This window comes from Lissotriton helveticus, chromosome 5_1, assembly GCF_964261635.1.
Source record: "Lissotriton helveticus chromosome 5_1, aLisHel1.1, whole genome shotgun sequence".
NCBI lineage: Eukaryota > Metazoa > Chordata > Amphibia > Caudata > Salamandridae > Lissotriton > Lissotriton helveticus.
Genome location: NC_136065.1, coordinates 1,512,624,866 through 1,512,647,424, shown reverse-complemented (window position 1 = coordinate 1,512,647,424; position 22,559 = coordinate 1,512,624,866). Strand labels below are relative to the sequence as shown.

Here is a 22,559-nt window from a genome sequence, read left to right as displayed (position 1 = left end):
TTTTTTGCACGTCTGTATGTTATTATCGGATGGGTCCCCATGATCTCTTTAACAGTGTTGTCTAATTGTAGCAATTTCCAATTTTTTCTTAGGATCTTTCCTATTTGAGTACTTTCCTGGGAGAAGGCTTTTGAAAAGCAACCAGCTGGGAAGTTGCATCCTTGCTTCAGGGCAAACTTTGTGTGGATTTATACTCGGCAGCCTGGCCGAGAAGGATGCCTCACCATGGAGTCATAATGGGGCCCGAGAGGTTTGAAGATTCATGACCTTTAGGCGCAGCTGTGTTATGGAAAAGGAAAACTGGGGATTTCATTCCGAAACCCACTGTGGCATTTTTATTCGTTTAAAAGAAAGGACACTGCTACTTAACTGAACCCACATGGGGAAGATTTTGCTTGGAGTGAAAACTACAGGTACCAGCATGATTGTGACTCACATGAGAAGCCCACGTGGGCTTTATATATAATGCATGCAGTTAATGGCACCTACCTTGCATTTCAGTTTGGCTGTGTCATCCTCTGATGGAAGAGCCTGGGGGCTCTGAAACGCGTCAGGATTTGTAATTGTTTGGAGCTGAAAATGCCGGTTTTCAATAATAAAGGCTTTTGAAAAGCAACCAGCTGGGAAGTTGCATCCTTGCAGGGCAAACTTTGTGTGGATATATATATATATATATATGTACATATATATGTCTGTACATGTGGGCATGTATTTTTTTTAATGTATATCACATATTGATGGAAGCAGTATGCCACAGTGTATACTTGAACCTGGTATGTTACATTATGCTTTGTTTTCAATATTTTTACTCTGCGCTCACTGCTCTTTTAGCATTATCATGGATACTTGTTCTATTTGACAGTTTTTTTTTTTAAGCAAGCGATTGTTGTGCGCAACTTTATTTGTGTCTGGTTTAATTTATATGCGATATGTGATTTAGGAACCTGGGAGTACGTTTGGATGAACCCCTTTCAATGAAAGAACAGGTGATGTCTACTTTTGGCTCCTGCTTTCATACTATGCACCTACTTAGAAGAGCTCTCTCCTTTATTCCATTGTCTGCTCGAAAAACGGTGCTCCAGGCCCTGGCGATCAGTCGCCTCGACTACTGCAACCTGTTGCTGACCTCCGCTAATGAAACGCTGCTATCTAAACTGCAGGTGGTGCAGAGCACTGCGGCTTACCTTATTGGTAATCTGCCGGCCATGACTACCTCAGCTCCCCTCCTTCAAATTCTTCACTGGCTCCCAGTTCGGAAGAGAATTATCTTCAAACTCTGCTTTTTCACACATAAAGCCTTAATGGACCGTGGCTCCGTTTATCTAGCCTCCAAACTTAAACAGTGCTTTCCGTCCTGACTGTTGAGATCTAGTGGCAAAGCATTGTTAAACATCCCATGTATGAGGAAGAACCGCTTATGTGGCAGGTCCTTTTCCTATCTGGCCCCAGTATATTGGAATAAGCTCCCACACTATATTAGGACCTGTAGTGGCCATTATTTTGCTTCAGAAGTCTACTGGAGACAGCTTGTTCTGAGCTGGTCGCTCTATGCTGCTTGGCTGACTGGTCTTGCCGAGATTCCCCTCGGGGTGATTCAAGCGCGTTATAAATACCTTTAACATTAGCTTGTGTAAAAAGTAGATGCTTTCCTTCGGCCTTTCCTCGCTCTTCTTCTAATCCATCCTGACCAAAGTGGGGGAAATTTGGCATGGTTGTCCTCTGAATCACTACCAACCTTTAGGTGCCGTCACCACCTAGTAGCTATTGTATTTAGCATGCCACAGCTTTATCTAGTGGCTATGTCATGCAAGAAGCCAGCTTTATGTGACCATGGGGGTATACTGTAGTGGCACTCCAGTCTTCCATAGACATCAGAATCTTGTTTCTGGGTTTCTAAAGTTTCATCAAATCACAGACCTTGTTTGATTATCTTCTCCATTGCAACGGTGTAGTCTTCTCGTGATGGGGGTTTGATAGTGCCATTAACCAATCCAGAATGTCATAGACAGCCATACCTGTGCATGGAGAACATGTGATCTGTGTTTGGGGAGGTGCTTGTGCTGTAAAGTGTAAATGTGTTAGATCTGGGGGTCTCTAGTTGGCAATGGTATACACTTTTGTCCAAATAGGGACCCTTGCTTCGAAGTCGGGATAAGGGGATTACACTCCTAGATAACCCCTGCTCACCCACTTGGTAGCTTGGCACGAGCAGACAGTCTTATCTCAGAGGCAGTGTGTTAAGCATTTGTGAATATACACAGTAATACAGTGATAACACTACAGATGGACACCACACAGGTTGTATAAAAATGAGTATTCTTTATATAGACTTAACACAAGACCACAACCGACAAAGATCCACAATACTGTACTTAAGATTGACTTAAAAGATGGTAGAAGTTGCTTAGTTCAAGTTGGTGATAAATGCAACACAGTTCTCTCAAAAGTACCTGGATGCGTAACGCAAAATAAGCTCGCAGAGGGAGATGCGTCGCGCCTCAATGCTTGCACAGAGTAGGGGATGCATCGTGATCCTTACCGGTGCGGGAGTGATGCGTAGGTTCTCTGCCTGCGGCCTGGTTTGGATGCGCAAGATGGTGCCTCGATGCGATGCGACAATCCTGGTGCGATGCAAAAAGATGGCGCCCTTGATGCGACGACGATGCGTTCACGCCCTGGCAGCCTTGCGACGACTCTTTACTTTGGAGCCGCGACAGGCCCTGCGACACGCTTCTCGGCGATGTGATGGCGACCCTCTCGATGGCGTCACTCTTCTCCGATGATGCAACAGCATGCAGCTTCGACGAAGACACGCTTCCCGGGAGATGCGGCGTCACGCTTCTCCAGCGATGCGACGACTACAGCTGCGGCGGCGTCACACTTCTTCTCGTTGCGTCGCGCTTCCAGCTCCCAGCGACACGCAGGCTTCTGCAGATAGAATTCCCAGCAAGGAAATTCAGAGGGGAGCTGGAGGTGAAGTCTTTTGTCCCTGAGACTTCAGCAGGAGGCAAGCACGAGTTCTAGCCCTTGGAGTAATATTCTGCAAGATAATGAAATTCTTTAAAAGTTCCTTCTCCTTTTCCTTAGCAATAAAGAAACGACCGCAGGCCAAACCAGCAAACAGCACACTGGCAGAGGGGTAGTCCAAACTCCTACAGCTTCCTTTGTTCTTCTCCTTATCAAAAGGTTTGTCTTGTTCCCAGAAGTGATCTAAAGTTCTTTGGTCTGAGTCCCAATATTTATACTACTTTTCTCTTTGTTCTCTGAAGGCAGAGGGGCCTTTGCCCAGTCCAAACCAATTCTGAAGCACTCTGTTTACAGGACTCCTTCTTTCCTTCTTTCACAGTGCAGGGCAGAAACATCAGAAGCCCCGCAGGAGGTGGAGCCAGCATTGTGGAGGGAAAGCACTGCCCTGGAGCTCTTTGTTGACATGATTCCTTCTCTTCTTTCACAGTGCAGGGCAGAGACATCAGCCAGGGGGTGGAGCCAGCATTGTGGAGGGAAGGCCCAGCCCTATTCAGGTCTCAGGTGCAACTCCTCCCATCTAGATGCAGATCTCCCTATTCACCACTGGGCTGACTCATTCTGTCTCCTCCTGGAATCCTCCAGCCCTGTCACTCAAACTTCAGACAAGGAATACACAACCTAGCAGAGGCAGGCCTGGATAGTTAGACAAGAAAATACCTGCATTCTAAAAGTGGTATTTATTTTCAAACACTTCACTAAGAGTTCAGGCATACTAAATTTGAATTTCTACCATGTTCGATGAGTCAGGATTATAAAATGTAATAATCTAACTGCCCACTCTGGCCTATGGCAAACAGGTAGCCTTGCAATAGTGAAAAACGAAAATGGCTGTAATTCACTATTAGGACATGCTAAACACACCAGGGCATATCCTACTTTATACTTACAATGCACCCTGCCCATCGGCCTACCTTAGGGGTGTCTAATATGAAGAAAAGGGAAGATTTAGGGACTGGCAAGTGGGTGCACTTGCCAAGTCGACATGGCAGTCAGACTGCACTCAAGCCTTGCAATGGCAGGCCTGAGACACATTTTACAAGCTGCTTCTGTGGGTGGCACAACCAGTGCTGCAAGCCCACCAACAGCATTTGATTTACAAGCCCTGGGCACACATGGTGCACTGTACTAGGGTCTGACAAGTAAATCAAATAACCCAATCATGTAGTCACCAACTAGTACATCAATTTAACATAGGGAGCACTTGCACTGTGGCACTAAATAGCAGTGGCACTGTGCCCAGAGCATATAACCTGCAAAAACATATCAAAAACAGAGGAGGAAATCCCACAAAATGGAAGGGAGACTCACGCCAATGATGCCAGGTCTAACAAAATGAAAATGGCGTGCAAACTCCTCTAGTAATCGCTCATCTAAAATATTATTATGGTTAGGGTTTTATAAAGCGCACAGCTACCCATGATAGGTTTCCCCGGCGCTTCGCCCCACACAGTACTTCATCAAAATAATGATGAAATATTTATTCAGAACATCAAGATTTTTTGTTCTTTACGGAAAATGGAGAGAGACTGATAGGATCTCAGTAATGGTGGAATTGTGTTCCACAACTTGGGCCCTAAATTGGCGAGCGCACAGCTTCCTTGTCGGGCTCTTCATACTCTAGGAACGGCAGAAAAGTTGGAACAGATAAAGAGTATGGCAGGATGTGGTTTATGGTGTGCTACCAGATGCCTGAGATACTGATGCCCTGTATTAGGCAATAGTTTGTACATATAGCTGGGTTCTTTGAAATTAATTAGTTTTTCGACAGGTAGCCAATGAAGTTTGTTCAAAAGCTTAGATCTGGATGAGAATTTAGTAGGCTTTAATAAAAACCTAATGTATGTGGGTGGAGGTAGCACTCGATTAATCAACTTCTTTGTATTTAGAACACTATGTGTGCTATGCTGTATTAATGCCTGCTAAGCATTAGTGTAAACAGTGGAAGTGGCCTAACCCCATCAACTGGCAGCTAGGACTACAGCATGCAACTACTCAAATAATATATTTTTACAATCAAACACAATTTTGAATCATTTTCATTGTTTCATTTAATCTGTTATAGCCATCAACTTATTTTTCACTTTATACTTTCACTGTTCATTAATAATGAAGAATACATATCAATCTCTGTTGTACATTAATTTTGCAAGGTAACAACATTTCTTGAGCACCCAATGCATTTCGGGACACTCTTGTCCCTTCGTCAGGGGTTCCTGTGCAAATAGAACAAAGGAAACAATTTTATACGATGCCTAACAATTTTTTCTTTTTCAATTCATACATCACATGACCCCGAATTCTCCTAATCATCGTTCTGTAAACCTATTCTTAAGAAATCGAACTGCGATACTTAATAGCTTAAATGTGCTCCAACACGATATCAGAATTCACAGTATTCTCAAAACCTAATTATTTGGATGTATTGAGTGATTCTCACCGTTGTAAATCGTAATGACTTTATATCATGGAGCCTTGAAAGACCTCACTGACGATTCTGAACGAGTAAACAATCTTGATTTAGTATCCATTAATTAAACAGAAATGATAAACACACTATGAAACTACAAGACAAAGCAGCTAAAACACGCTTACCGAAATCAAACTGTGGTATTCACAATTTATGACGTCCTGCCAAAACAATACAAAACTTTTGTCACTCTATGTGTGTTCAACATCTGAAATAGCTCAGAACTATTACGTGGTGAAGTATGAATCTCAAACATTACACACATTCCACTCCGCAACCGACCGTTCTGCATAGCGCCATAGGGTAGTCTTACTACTCAGCGTGTTCTTAATATTTGACACATAGATTTCTGCCTCAATGTTTCTAGAATCCATGTAGTCAATTTTAATTGTCACTATTATTAGAGCACTGCACTTTATTCACACTAGCCTAGGATGACCACCAGAGCTAGATCACTGACATCCATTCCTGCACCGGCACTACATGGTCGGTTGCGGAGTGGAATGATCAGCAATTCTCACATGACGTAACTTCCACCATAATGGGTGGTCTGATGGGAATTGTCCTAGCTTTTTGTTCCTAACAACATTGTGTTTTCAATCGCAGATTGTTTCCAGCGACACTTCTCACACATGCATCCAACTGTATCACAGCCTGGTATAGTCACACACCATCTTCAGACCTGGTCTGCTCTATTGGTTGAAGTATGAATCTCACCTCTTTATTTTGTGTCAATCGTGTACTCTGAAAACAGAAAATAAATAAATTTTGGATCAAAGATTTAACTTAGTGTCCAAAATTGCACTCACATAAGTAAGTCAAATAAGACCTCTCACCTACCAGGGCGGTATGAATCTTGTCAAATACCGAAATCCGGATCTTAAAAAGCGTCCTCTAAAAAACGAAAAGATGGTTTTACAAAATCGCCCGAATAGAGCGTATCGGTTGAATGGCCACGCTTATCTTAAGTAGCTTACCGATATTAACGCCTACTCGTACACTCTCATTTCACATTAGACGCCGGTCGGGAACAGGTGCACTTCCGTGTCATCGCCTGACCTCTTTAATACGTGTATCCGGGACCTGAGCACTAAACACTAAAAAAGGACTGTATGATAAACCACTGACACTCTGACCTCAACAAAAACTTAATCCATTTTATCGGCGCCTCGCAATCTAAACTCAGTCATTTCTTAGATGAATTGTCTTGTAATTCTCTGCAAAAAATTATTATTTTGAAATAAACGCATACACCTAATGAAAATAATGGCTATGAAATCAAACAGTAGCATGATTTGCACATTCAATACAACAAAAACCATCATGACGAAATTATTAGAAATGACGATTTACATGTGTGAGCATCGTAAAAATAGTACATTCTTAGAATCATATCTTCTTTTCATTATTTAAGGAAACACAATGATCTAACCCATCTATTTTGTAGTGTTTTGAGTGAAAACATGATATGTGGTGGTTCTAGCCAATATTGGTGTGTTAGATTACCACGTGTGACGCTGGCCAGCCATTAAGTTTACATAATTCATAAGAAACAGCTCATTTCTAATTTGTCATTGAGCCCGAGAGGCGTCAGTGTTTGAAGTTTTTTAATCCAGAAGACTTCCCTCTGGAGGAGGATCTTTGCGTTATCCAAACCTTCTCTTTTGGGGACCAATTCAATTATTTGAAACTTAATCTGTTCCCGACCGGCGGCTAATTTGAAATGAGTGTACGAGTAGGCGTTAATATCGGTAAGCTACTTAAAATAAGCGTGGCCATTCAACCGATACGCTCTATTCGGGCGATTTAGTAAAACCGTTTTTTAGAGGACGCTTTTTAAGATCAGGATTTCGGTATTTGACAAGATTAATACCGCCCTGGTAGGTGAGAGGTCTTATTTGACTTACTTATGTGAGTGCAATTTTGGACGCTAAGTTAAATCTTTGATCCAAAATGTATTTATTTTCTGTTTTCAGAGTACACGATTGGCACAAAATAAAGAGGTGAGATTCATACTTTACCACGTAATAGTTCTGAGCTATTTCAGATGTTGAACACACAGAGTGACAAAAGTTTTGTATTGTTTTGGCAGGACGCCATAAATTGTGAATACCACAGTTTGATTTCGGTAATCGTGTTTTAGCTGCTTTGTCTTGTAGTTTCATAGTATGCTTATCATTTCTGTTTAAGTAATGGATACTAAATCAAGATTGTTTACTCGTTCAGAATCGTCAGTGAGGTCTTTCAAGGCTCCATGATATAAAGTCATTACGATTTACAACGGTGAGAATCACTCAATACATCCAAATAATTAGGTTTTGAGAATAGTGTGAATTCTGATATCGTGTTGGAGCACATTTAAGCTATAAAGTATCGCAGTTTGATTTCTTAAGAATAGGTTTACAGAACGATGATTAGGAGAATTCGGGGTCATGTGATGTATGAATTGAAAAATAAAAAATTGTTAGGCATCGTATAAAATTGTTTCCTTTGTTCTTTTTGCACAGGAACCCCTGACGAAGGGACAAGAGTGTCCCGAAATGCATTGGGTGCTCAAGAAATGTTGTTACCTTGCAAAATTAATGTACAACAGAGATTGATATGTATTCTTCATTATTAATGAACAATGAAAGTATAAAGTGAAAAATAAGTTGATGGCTATAACAGATTAAATGAAACAATGAAAATGATTCAAAATTGTGTTTGATTGTAAAAATATATTATTTGAGTAGTTGCATGCTGTAGTCCTAGCTGCCAGTTGATGAGGTTAGGCCACTTCCACTGTTTAATAAAAACCTGGCAGCAACATATTGGGCTAACTGCAGTCGCTTAAGAGACCCTTAGTAACACCCAGCTGAAGAATTTTGCCATTATCCAGTCTTGAGAGGTTCAAAACCTGTATCGCTTTGCTGAGGTTGGAAGGCAACTAGGAATCGTTCTCAACCATCAAAGCATTCCAAAGCAGGTAAAAGCTGCCTTGGTGATCTGGGTGTTCATTGAAAACTTGTTATATAACCAGATGCCCACATTTTTAACAACTGGCACTGGTGCAGGGCATGTCCTCAGAGCCTTAGGTGACAGATGAGGCCCCAAAGATGGGTTGGTTGCCCACACACCCGCCCTACGGCTTCATCCAAAAAGATCTCCGCCAAGAGCCCATTCGCGAGGGCCGGTCGGGCATTGCAGCGCCGGTCTGACGAGGAGCAAGGCCCAATAATGAAGCATGACATCCTTCGGGTGTGTGAGGGCACTTTTGAGAAAAGACCTTTCTTCCCCTCCCTTAGGAACTACACACCCCTTGTATTCCTTACTACTGTTATGTGGGAATCTAGGACCCTAGTGTAATTTTTCCCGATTCATGCCCATATATAGGTATAATTCACCCAGTCCTTATATAGGCATAAATAATCATTGCCTTATTTAGTTATAGCCTGTGCAGCCCTAATATGGCATGGCTACTTCCACTAAACTCCGAGAATCCACATTGATTTTGTGTTAAAACCAGCCTTCAGCAGTCAGGAACTTCCCCCTGCTTGAATACTAATTTATCCAAGAAATCCGGGAGGTTTCAAGGAACTGAGGCACTAGTGACGATATTATGTTCAATCTTACGTCAGACTCGGCACCTTCAGGGGTATAAATATGCCTACATTTGCCCAGTCAAACACACAGTGGTTCAGGAGCAGATCGACTAACTACTTGCCCGACGCCCTGCTGCAAGTGCTGAAGGAAGCCGACCCTCCAACTGACACACTGGGAGACTCTGTCATTTCTCCTGCCGAGAAATACAGCTCCGGTGTTTCCAGGCTACCCTTGTGGGTTGCTGGGAGATCGAGTCCCGAGAGAGAGATACCAGCCCTCTATCATCCTAAAACCAAGGTACGGAGCTGATTAGATCCCTAGAGAATTCTTGAACAGATTCTTGGCAGAGAAATACTAAAACTTAAACTACTCCTCACTTACTTCTTCCCTTGTACTAGGCTTAGGTTAGGTACACCGGGGTAGGTGTATGTTAGAAGCACCAGTTGAGTACTTTTAACCACTCTTTTATTATTGTATGTATTTTATGCATTTTATGTATTCTATGTTTATGGCTTAGAAACCATATCATGCTTTTACAGTACTACTTTATAATACTATTCGTATTATATGCATTGTACTTCTTAACTAGCATGTCAATTGTAGCAGTGCATTTCTTATGCTTAAGAAATAAGACTGTTAAATAAATACTTTTATTGAAAATGCCCGTCTCTCTATTTCTAAGCAACTCTGGTGAAATGAAGCATGCACATCTGACTGAGTGAAATAGCTATCTATTGTTTCCGCGACTCTAGAGATAAGTTTCATTCTGGGGAAACAAAGTTGTCATGTTATATGGTTGTCAGAGACTAATCCCTTCTTGTTTATTCAAGAAAGTTTCTAGTGACCTCTGAGCTAGCTGGCATTCACAATTAAGTCTAATGTATTCGGCAGAGACCTAGTTGACTTAAGTCCTACGTCTAAGATGCAGGGTATATTATTCCAAAGCGCAGAGCCTATTGGGAATATAGGAACTACACTACAGTACTGCCTTGGAGCACGTGTGCAGGACTTGTTTAAATATAGATCCTGGTTCCTCTTGTTTAAAACACTCTAGTGGCCCAGGCCATATATCATTGCCTGGCTCGCCCCTGTCCAGAATTCTTGAAGAGCAGGGCAGAGCGCAAATATATGTATTATGTCAGCAGCCAGGAGTTTACATTTCAGGCATTTAATCTTATCCGTAGCAACATTTTTTCCCCATAAGTTCCCCATAAGTAATGTTGCTGGCCCTTCCATTCCTGTGCATGAACCTATTTTTGCTAGAGAAAAATACTAATTATGGCTTCATGTAAATGAGGGGAACGTGCTACAGCATTTATGGTGTGCACCATTTTCTTACAAATGGGTTTTTGGCTTAGTGTTGTGTGTCGATTTAGATACCGTATATAGGTTTCCCGATTTATGTCCTTATACGGCCACAATTCGCATTGCCCATATTTAGGCATAGAAATCCTACCCTTATTTAGGCATTATCCATGCTAACCAAATACAGGCATGGCCACCTACATCCGTCCATCAACGTCACAACGAGTTCTTGGAAAACCCGACTCTTAAGGTTCTTGGAAAACCCGACTCTTAAGCCTTTAGGACTTCCCCTTGCTTGGATTATTGATTTCTCCAAGAACTCATTTATTATGCATGAACATCTATTCCTTAGGGGTTCATTCATGACGTTCTTCTGCCCGACTTTTACGTCAATACTGGCATTCCTAAACACCTTTGAGGTATAAATATACCTTCACTTGCCATGGCAAACCATGGTTTGACTGCCTACTTGCACGACGCGGCTCGCCACAGCAAGTTCGGCAGGAAGTCAAGTCCCCGCCTGACGCACTGACCAGACACTGTCATCCTCCTCGCAGAGAATCCAGCTCCAGTGTTTCTGACTCCCCTTGCAGGGTATTAGAGATCGAGACCCGGAAAGAGATTCCAACCTCTCTTATTCTAAGGTATGGAGCAGACTAGAACCAAGAGGGACTCTTGGCAACTCTGGCAAAAGTAAACTATAGCTAGCTATACTTTAGAAAACAGCACCTACTTCTTACCTCGTACTACACTTAGGTTAGGTACACTGGGGTAGAACTAACTAGAAGTATCAGATGAGTATTCACATTTTGGCCTGTGTTATGTATGTATTTTTATGGATATATGTCATAGCTACAAACTATGCTATTGCATTATCTGATCTTACTGCTAACTCTGTACGTATTATACTTCGCATTCTGTCTTACGATTGTAGCAGTTCATATCTCTTGCACGAGAAATAAGACTGTTCAATAAACCCTTTTTATTGAAACGCCTGTCTATCTATTTCTCTGTAAACTCTGTAGAAACAAAGCATGCATGATTGACTGAGTGAAACTGTTGTCTATTGTTTCCGCGATTCTGAGACTGTTCCGATTCTAAGGGAAACAAAGTTGTCATGTTTATGCGGTTGTCAGAAACTAATCCCTTCTTGTTTATTCAAGAAGTTTCTAGTGACCTCTGAGTTAGCTGGCACACACAACTAATTAAGTTTAATGTACTCAATAGAGACATACTGACCTCAGTCCTTTGTCAAATCTATAGTGTATATTATTCCAATGCGCACAGCCTATCAGGGATATAGGAACTACACTACATTAGTAGTTATTGGTTCATGCTTAGTACATCTAGGCATCTAGGCCTAATTCCGCTGGTCGTTTCGACATTGTTTTTGTCTGCGGCTGTAGCAAGCCCAGAATCCTTTGAAAAAGTTGCCACCCACTATCTGGTCGCATTTAATCAAATGTTTCCAGTCATTCAACTATAAATATTAAAAGAAATCTCCCGAAAATGCATTCTAAACTAACTTGTAGACAATCCTTCCCTTTTCTACTACTATTTTTAAATATTTTCATACTGTCTGACTACCGTTTTTTCATAGCCTTTCTCTCAAAGGACTACTTCCATCTCTCATCTTTCTGCTGTGTGACGTTTGGAAACGAAATAGCCTTGAAAAGAGCAGGAGAAAAGCACTGAACACAAGTAATCTAATGGTACAGGGCAGTATGTTGAGTTTGTAACAATCTAATGCAATTTATTGTAATAGCAAAGCAATGTTTTGTGGTGGTTCAGTGCTCCTAGGGCACCGTGGCATTGGTTAGGGCTCCTTGGGTACAGTGCAGGAGGTCAGTGTTGCTAAGTTGGAGTGTGGGAGGTTATAACCCCTTGAATACATTATCATGTACTTATTCACTCTTGGATTCAGCGTAATATTGTAGGTTAATGTTTCCTCCTGGGAGGCAGTACAGTGCGGCTGGCTCGGATGCAGAAGCATACTGGTAGAGTGCCCATTCCGATGTAGTGTGTTCCCATCCCTCGCGCATAATGTTGTGCATAGGGTTCAATGCAGTTATTCAGTTGTTCGGTGCAGTGAATAGGTGTCATAGGATGCAGTGTGAAGAGTTAATGCCACTGGAATGCAGCATTCTGAGTTCGTGCACTGAAATGGGTTAATATTATTTGGGAGAAACGTTTAGGATGCACTGCAGTATGGCGAAGGAGTGCCAGAGGATGCAGGGTGGGTGTGCAGGAGAATGTAGTAGGTTACTGGAATGCACTGTAGTGTAGTGTGGTGTGTTAGTGGCGCTACCATGCCGTGTTGTGGGTTTCTGTCTGTGGGTGCAGTGCAGTGTGCCTGGGTTTGGATCCCTCTGGTGTGTTGTGATGTGGTTATTTGATTGTATTGTGGGTTATTTTTTGTATAAGGTGCAGCTCAGTGTGCTATGTGGAGGGTTAGTGTCCCTAAGATGCGGTGCAGTGTGACCTGTTAGTGTCCATCGCATGCTGGTCAACTGTGGTGGGTTAGTGACTCTGAAATGCTTTGCCTATAGTGCACTGTGGTGGTTGTGTCAGTTGGAGTCTATGCAATTACTTAGTTTCGTAAGGATGCAATTGGTTATCTTCGTGCCCATAGGATGTACCACAGTATTGGGGGCCAGTGTCCCATGAAAGGCTGTTTCATATGTCACATTGGCAGGTAGAGTAAATATCTCTTAAACAGACCGATATGATCACCAAACCAACCCTTATAAGAACTCTTTATCACAGCAATGTGCATACGTGTTTATAGAGAGCCTCTGTTGTTGTACATGATTTAAAGAAGCACCTAGAGCAAAACTCTTTTCAGTCAGCCTTAAAACATAGCTAATGATTGCAAAAGTTATTTTCAGCCATAATTAAAATGTAGTTCGTCATTGGGAAACATGCGTGCAGTCAGAGATGGTGAAACAATCTAGAGAGGCTCATGGGTGTCGATTCACCAAAATGCCAGGGGTTGCGGAAGTGACAAAATACAGCCTTTCTCCTTAATGAAGTCACAGGAAGTGATGCCAAATGACATTAACCATCATGACATCACAACAGTTGCACTCACTCTTACCACTGCACATTCACTCTCTTGCGCTCTCTTACTCTGACTCTTTTATACTTTCTCTCACACACACCACATACACACATACTGTTCCACATACTAACATACATGCTCACACATACATACATTCTCTCACCCAAACAGTCTCTCAGACACATGCACGCACATAACGTATATTGAAAATTATTTTATTTTACTTACCAAAGATGTCCGTGAAGGTCTCAGTTCAGATCCTGCTGCTCCACGCTTAATTGCATTAATACTGAGTGATAGATTAGCATATAAAAATTGTAATAAAATATTTGCAGAAATTGAGGCTGAAGTCTGGCGCTGGTAAAGCAAGCCACCCCTGTGTTCTTGGCGCTAATTTTACCACTGCTGAGTCCAGAGACCGCAAAGGCAGTGCCAGGGGTTGCACAGATCAAGCCAGCTGTCACAGGTGTGACCCCTAAATGACGACCATAGAGAGGCTACATATATGAGGTCTTTTTTTAAATGAACACCGGGAGCAATTTCCCCTAGCAAGAACTTTTTTTTTGCACGGTAGAGAAAATGTTTACCCGTAAATAAGATTTTCCCTTTGAAGTTTGACTGCCCAATGTGTATGGTGTTCATGCCCATGAGGCGTGCAGCGGTGTGACCTTTATATTTAATCTCATTTAAGGATCTTTGAAAGGTGGTTTATTAATAAATTACAATTACTCCATAATGAGAACATTAGATTTAGTTTCTACTTAACTGTTGAGGAGTCAAGCCTGTGCTGATGTTTTTGCTGTTTCATTAGTAGTACAGTTTGACATTTAATTTAATTAAAATGAAACTCTAAATATAGGCCAGTTTGCAGCCTTATCAGATTTAGCCCAGAGTTCGTTCACCAATGGTCTGTTGACATATCACTTAAATTATACTCCCTCCTACCCCAGCAAAAGGTGTAGATCAACAGACTAGCCGACTCCAGCCATTGGATACTTTCACTTTGAGAGACAGCATTTTGCCCTTGCACGAATATACTTATAACTATAAATATATTTATAGAATATAGTCAAATCACAAAAATAGATATTTACACCTCCCAATTTTTGCTACATCTGATATTTTCGTAACTCAAAAGACATTTATTGTAAATTACAATGCTCAGGCCTTACTATAAACAGCTCAAATAATTAATCCTATAGAAAACAAGCACCATTGGTCAAAATGTCAAAAGTGTGTATGCAAATTTTTATGCAAAAGCCACAACCCCCTCAGCTTGGTGCAGGTAATTTTTCACAAGGCTGCATTAATCATTCTCCCCTAGAGGCATGTTCAAGACACCTAGTGGCGACTAGTGGAACTGCAGGATGATGTAAGAATTTCAAAGCTCTTGAATTTGACTTATGGAGGAACACCTAGTAACGACTGGTGGAATAGCATCTACATGAAAGACTATCAGTGCTTTTGAATTTGACTTGTAAGGGACACCTAATAATGACTCGTGAAACTCCAGTTTGTGTAAAAATTTCAATGTGTTTCCTTTAGATTTTTGAGGGGAACTGGTGGAACTGCAGCTTCATTTAAGAATTTCAATGCATTTGCTTCTGACTCGATAGGGACACTTAGTAATGAGTAGTGTAACTTCGCTTCATGAAAGAAGTTCAATACTTTTGCATTTGACTCGACAGGGACACCTAGTAATGACTTGTGGAACTGTACCTTCACTAAAGAATATACATTTATACTTTGACTTGTGAGGGGCACCTAGTGACGTCTTGCAGAACTCACCTTCATGAAAGAATATCAAAGTTTTATTAAAGCAGCAAAAGTGGATAAGTGCATTTTTATGTTGAAGCCACACCCAATCAACTTGGTGAAGGGCATTTTAATCAGTTGCATCTTACGGGAAACAGTCTTTACAATGCAATTTTTATATAGCAGTTCCTTTACCGCACATGTACTGCCAGGCACGTTTTCTCCACGTGTAGGCTTTTTACCATGCATGCCTATACCATGCATTTAAGGTAAGTATGGGGGCTTGGGGAATCTCCCCCCAAAAAGATAAACATTGCATATATAGACACATATGTATTTAAACTTACCTTACTAATACTTATCTTAGCTAGACTAATAATGCATGGTAATGGCATGCATGTTTTTTACCTGTGTTCCATCATACTCGAGAGGGACATTTAGTAACAACATTAGTTATTGCAGCATTGTGACAGATTTCTTAAGCAGTTGCTTCTGACTTGAGAGGGCCATCTAGTAAAGTTCTGAAGGGCTGCAGTCTTGTTAAATAGGTCACACAGTTTTTTCTGACTTGGAAGGGACATTTAGTACTTGAGGTACCAGTAGCAATGTGAAAGGCCACACCGATTCGCTTTGCCAATGCTTCTTTACTCTAGCTTTGGTTGGTTTTCCCTGACTCTGTTATCTCCTGTTGTAATAATTACATACTATTACATTTATGGTCCTTTATGTAATCCTAAGACAGATGCTCGTTGTGTGAAAACAGTACAATAAAAGTTTACTTTTGTTACACTATAATGTCTTTGAATTCTAGGGAAAGATTGTGGTAATCCTGGAGAACCGATGAATGGAGGTGTAAATTATGAATATGATGATAAGGGCGAAGTGGATACCAAATTTGGTTCTGAAGCAACATTCTTTTGTAACCCTGGGTGAGTAGTCAAAAGCAATATTAACCTTATCAAGCAATTTTCTTATGATGGAAAGAGAACAATACAATAATTTATTGGTACATCTAGTCCATCTTCCCCTAGATTAATCAGATTACTAGGCTTTAGGAAAGTGTTAAAGTTCATTAGCAAAAAATATGTGAAAGATGTTCCAGTGCTTGACCTCACTGCAGACAGTCTCTGCTTCTAACCCCCTTCCTTTTGCTGCTAGCTCCTCAGTCCCCTTCTCTGCAAATTGGGTGGAAGTCATTTTTGCTCAACTCTAGCTTTGCATTAATTTTGTTCCCCTTTAGGTTTAGAACATGTTGGCCTATCAATCAATCCTTATGTGTGGTTTGTTAGGTGACAGTTGCAGTGTTTTTAACATCCTTTACCAGACCTTTGAATCTAAGGTGTTTTTTAGGCCAAATACTGGTGTTCGATCGAGGGCCGTTGACATTTTTTGCTGGGCCTGTCTCTCTTATGTGTGCTGATGGTCTGAGCGTCATTCAAGGCACTGTGCTACTTATTGGATCTTGAACGAGGATATTTGTGGGATCAAAACACGTTTTACTCAATGTATTACACTAGGTTGCTTATCTGGCTTCATTCTGGGTTCCCTGTGAGCTAAACACTGGGATTGCATGATGCTCCAATAGGAACCACATAATGACCATGTTGAATGTAGTGAGGCCTAACAACTGCCTTGTACAAGCTGCCCTCCAGAACCACATCTTGTCGTACACAAGCTATCCTACTGAATCTAATCAGTGGGTTACAGGGCCCAGGTAGGGTGCAAAACCCAAAATACCAGACCGGACCTGACATAGTGTAGAGCCTATGGTGGCCCGGCATGAATCATTCCATAATTGAGACTTTAGGGCCTGTCATTACAGTAGTTCTTCCTCCCCAAGAAACATCTTTCCTGTTGCAATATTTTATCCGCTTCTCCTGGCATGTCTTGCTTTGAGTGTACCCACTGGGTTCTGGAATTTAATTTGACCATGCTTGAACCATATTCTGTGGCACTTGGCCTCTTGTGAGTGAGCTCCAAGCTGGAAGGCTGTTTATCCCCTTTCCTGGCTTGCTCTGTTCTCACCTGGCCTTTACCATAATAGTTCTTAGCACTTAATATCTTTGCAGATGTATGGTCCGTGTTTTACCAAGTGTTCTTTCCACCATATCTGTATCCTATAGGCTTTGACTACTCTTGGGCTTCTGGCTGGCCTTCACTGTCATGGGTTAATTTTCTGCTTTCAGTAGAAGGAGATTTTTCAATACTTTGCTCTCCAACTGTCCAGCAACCCCTCTGGGTCCCTTGATCTACCTGTTTTTTAGGTCTCGCCCTGCGATTGCGGGCCAAAGGCCTGCTGTCGCAAAGCGAGACTATTGTAATCATTCCGGCTTTCAAGGACTAAATAGGAGAGGACAAGAGACTGGCACGCAACACCCTGCCGGAATCGGATCAGGTCGCGCGCGTCAACACGCGCACCGATTCCGGCAGGCTCTTCACAACACATGCACAACACACATACAGCCCCCCCCGCCGCGCATACACACACACACACACATACAGAACCCCCCCTCCGAGCATACACACACGCACGCACACACATACACAGAGAACCCCCCCGGCGCTTACACACACATCCCCTACCTCGTCTCGGCGTCTTCGCGCTCCCTTACCCCCGCTCCTCTGGTGCGCGCGCACCACTGGTCCTTCTTCTGTGTCTATGATGTAGATCTCCCATGAAGTGTTAACGCTGGAGTACGCAGGAAGAAATCAGACGACGATGTGTCTCGGACACGTCTCCTTATTTCCGGATGACACAACACACACGTGAGGTAATCTACTCCCTCGCCTCGACCGTCTCATAATCGTGACGCACGCAACCTCGTATACATATGTTACGCACTGCTTGGGTGGCAGGCTTGTTGTGCCAGACACCATGGGGCGTGATGGGGGTTGTACTTCACAAGTCGGACGGATCTACTTTTCATTCCATGGGCGCACAGGCATGAGAAGGTGAGGCTGAGACTGCAGCTCCCGGCATACTATTCGCCACGAGTCCTGGGAGCAGTGAGTAATAGAGCATGTTTTGCAGCCGGGCTCATGTGTAGTTGCAGCAGGGATGACGAGTCCTCTGCCTCTCTCAGAAACCATATCCTCGCTACTTGTCATCTGCCTGCAATTGTTGTCTGTCAGCATTCACCTGAGAAGAAAAAGGAGAAAAGGGCATTGGAAAACATCAGACTGTTGATAGCTCTTGGATTTTCTGTCATGGGCTATGGTAAGAATTAACTTAATTCTGCTGTGCCACTATTTTGCCTGCACAGTTTAGAGTCACTTAAGAGCCATAAGTCCCTGTGGCACTCTGCTTCACGAGACACCTAGCAGAATGTCCAGCAATGAATGGGATAATCTAGAGGCCTGGCATCAAGCGCTGCTGAATCTCAATGAATCCCATTCCCAAAAATGATGCAGTGGAAAAAAAAATCAGCCCTTCCGGCCTAGAGGACCCTGGTGCTAGTGCTCGGCATTACATGGAAGCCTTGAGGACGGCATCTAACCTGGCGCAGCATACTACCATGCTAAGGCTGTGCACTGCAAAGATGTCTTTCTTCTTGGGAATATTTGTTGATTCTCCCAAATAGTGAGAGGCTGTGATGGGAGCAGCCGACTAAAAAGCAGGTGGGCTGCTGGACATTTTGGAGAATTAAGTAGACTGGTCTACAGGATTCTCCAAACCCTCTGCCCCCTCAAATGGCTTCGCTTGGGGTATTTCCCATCCTGGCCCACACCTCTCACTATGTAGACCGTGTGAACGTTCATAGTTCCACTGTTCCACATCCCACTTAACCAAAGCTGTTCATCTGGGAGGTGCACCTCGAAAGACCCACCAATACATGTATAAGTAAGACCTTTGAAGTTTATTTCTTCCATCATCAAGAAATGAATGAAGAAAGGATTCACATTCATGCTCTTACCCTCCCTCTATAAGGGATTTTTTCATAAGGACTCCTGCCATTCCTCTCTGTAGACTGTTAGCCCTATGTTATTAGTCCCGAAAAAATTGTCTTAAATGCATGTGCGATGCCACTGGTATCCCACATGTTTAAGATTTGACCTAACATTTCTACGAAATGCACGGGGCAATTTGTTGCTAGTAGTATATGTATCTCTGCCGCTGTCCTTGCAACTTGCAGATCATACATCTCTTTGGACGAGGTTAAAGACACAGTTGTCTGTAAAATAATAGACTTCATTCTGCTTAAAGTATCAATTAGAATAGAAGAGATATTCAAAGAAGGCCATATTGCCGCCTCCATGTCTGGATTGTTGTTTGGATACAATACTTGCATACAGCAAGTGACCATGGAAGTAACGCTCACGAGATAGGCTTTTCATGGCACCATGCCACAACAGCTGTGGTCACTTATTAGAACGTAGCTGCCGTTGGAAAGCTGTCTGAAAAATGGCTCTATCTGTGTTGCAGGAGTGCCATGCAGGTGACATGAAAGGTTATTTGATGAACCCTCGCAGGCTCCATGCTAGTTAATACCTTGACACAGAAGTGTACCGCTTAGTGATTTTTTACAATTGTTACCACTAAGAAATACCTCCTTTTTTCCTTCACTATAACATTTGTGTGTATAAGGTAAATTCCATGTTGACTTGATGTATCCTTTACCCAACCTTTCATACAGGCCTGCTGGTATATATTTTTGGCAATACTTAAACTGGAAAGTTGTTATCGGAATTGTAATTGTTCCGTGTATTATCCATTCAATGACAGGTCTCTCTGACATTGTCAATGGTAATCTCTCAAGTTTTTCAATGCTCAGAATATTATAGTCTGCTCCTTTTTGTGCCAAACTGATTTGTTTATCAGTAAGGTTAAAGATAGAAAATAATGACGTTATGTTGAGTAGATGCCATGGCACGTAGCCTGAACGCAGGTTTTGCAACGTCCAGCCAAGTTGTACAATGGAACGCAATTGGGACTGACCATGTTGTAACATTAGTAAGTCCTGCTCTATTATATCAATAGCAGATGATACAATGCTGTCCAGTGAATATATTCTGGAGGACAGAGTCGTTAACCCATTGTCCACTACAGAAAGTGATTTTTCCAAATTAATACGATCAATTTCTGGTATTTTTTCTGCAGTTTCAATTTGTGTTACTTTCCAGGCTTCGTTGTAAGCAGCGTATATACCGGCGTATATGAAACGTTTTTGACGCTGTTTGCGTGGTCCCAGTATGAAATCACGCAAGTCAGCACCGTCTTTAAGTAAAGATAAGTGTTGCTTAATTTCAGCCAGTGTGGATTTCTGTAGCCGTTCGAGGCATAGTTTCCCTACACTGTATGTTGTAACTATCCCTGGATGTTGTCTCTGGGAGTATCTTGGGTCTGGCCTGTTCTGTTTTAACCCCTGTAATTTGTTCAGGAATCTATCTCGACAGTTATTTGTGTCTGTGGGCCAGATCAACCATTTTTTCCAATCAGCATTTGTTCTGTTTTGGTGTAAAATATGGGATACGTCTATCTCCACATCTGTAGTGCTATTACTATCAGGTATGGGCTTTGGGATAGACTGTTTATTTAACTCTTTTATCATGGCTAAACCAAGACAGGTTGTTTGCTGAATAGTGTCATTCAGGAATATTATCTGTTCTGGGATCATGCAGGCTCTAAATAATGCTTCTAGACATTGTACCTGCCAGTCTTTTGAACCCCAGATGGTTTTAGTTTCAATGTTGTTTTTCCAAAATTCAAAACCAAATGTAGACATTTTGTCATAACATTTCTCAGAATAAATCAATTTAGTATTAGTCAACATTGTTTTCATTCCTGTCTTATTTGACATTTTAAAATAAAACGTTTCAGGGTCAGTTGTGTTAAACCCTGAGAAGTATGGGAATTTCTCATAAAATGTTATCGAGCTGCCTTTTGGCGGTGTTGCACAATGTTCCCATTGGTTATAATTAAAAACATTTCTAGGATTAGCAGATTTATGCAAATAGTGATGACCATCATGATTATAACAGTACACTTCTTCATATTTTGCTGAACCCTGCAAATAATCTTGTTCTGTGAATTTTGCTGAAGTTACTAAATCTGACATCATATTATTAATATTTTCAAAGTCCCAATCATCAGAGAAAGTACTTGGTTTTACAAAGTCACTTAATGAAATCTTGAACTGATGTGGATATTTCAGGAGCGCAATATGGCCATAAATTTCATAATCAGTTTTGTCCCATGCTACCACACCGGGTATTGGATTGGCTGTGATGTTCACTGATGACAGTTCTCTTTTCTCGATGTGAGAGGATTTGTGAGGCTTTAGGACCAAGTTGATGTTCTGACTTGCTGTGTCCATTGTACTATATTTTCATTCAATGAATTTTCCCAAACATAGAACCATGATGAGCCAAAGTAAGAGGAAAAGTACACCTAACACAATCCAGAATTCAATTCATGGTGAAATCAGATATGTTTCTTTTAGTTGATGAAAAAGTTCAGTCATTTTTTCTTTGAAAGTTTTTGTTGCTGGCGTTTCTTCATGCTCACTTGGATCATCCGAAAAGTCATCCAAATTGATGAAGTAGCCAGATGCAGTTCTGTCACTGTTGGAATTGCTTCCGGATTCTCATTTGTCCTTGCATTTTTCTTTGTTTCATTAGCATAGTCTGAGGCTACATCGTTGTAGACAGGTGTTTCTTGACGAACTGTTGCAATTTGGGTTTCAAGAGGCACAAGTTCCATGGCTTTGTTGCATAGTCCTTTTTTATTCACTGTAAGTTTATCAAATGTGATTAGTCTCTCAGTTTGAACCTCTTGGATTGTAGCAAGATTTGGTCTTCTGCTATTTCTTGGGAGTCCACTGGGCCTACTACTTATTATTGGCCACATGATTGTGGTTTTACCAGGTCGATGGATACAACTCGGTTCTCCTTTTTACCAGCAAGGGGCGGTAGTACTACTGATCTTGTTCCGCTGACAGCTAAGACAGGTACTGCTTTTCTGTAAGAAGGCCCAAATTCCTTCTTCACCGCGATCTTTTCTCTGACCAGATCCCCAATCTTTGGAATCCAGACAGGTCTTGCTGGGACAGGTGGTTTCTCTTCAGTGGCTGTTGGCTTTAACTTTATGTTACTCAGACTTCTTCTTGTTTCATTTAAGTCCTGTAAAACAGCCAAACGATCTTTGATATCAAAGGATTTTTTATTCACAACTGAAGTCTGACAATCTAGATCCTGGATGTGCATTCTAGTACCGAACAATAGTTCGTACGGAGTGATACCTTTTAGAGAATTTCTTGGCAGATTGTTAAGACTACGTTGGACACTTGTTAAATGTTTGACCCACCCCTCACCCGAACCTAAATGTAAATCGTAAATTGATACTTGTATAGCGCACTACTCACC

At 41.8% G+C, this 22,559-nt stretch overlaps 1 protein-coding gene across 10 annotated transcripts in view; it reads left to right on the top strand.

The window, feature by feature from the left end:
• Window positions 1–22,559, top strand: part of LOC144755518 (complement component receptor 1-like protein) — a 962,117-nt gene that overhangs the window by 326,829 nt on the left and 612,729 nt on the right. For all 10 annotated transcript variants that reach the window (XM_078644512.1, XM_078644516.1, XM_078644510.1 and 7 more), the window contains exon 5: window positions 16,009–16,126. In XM_078644512.1, the coding sequence (XP_078500638.1) occupies window positions 16,009–16,126 (118 nt within the window). The remainder of the gene's footprint in view (window positions 1–16,008; window positions 16,127–22,559) is intronic.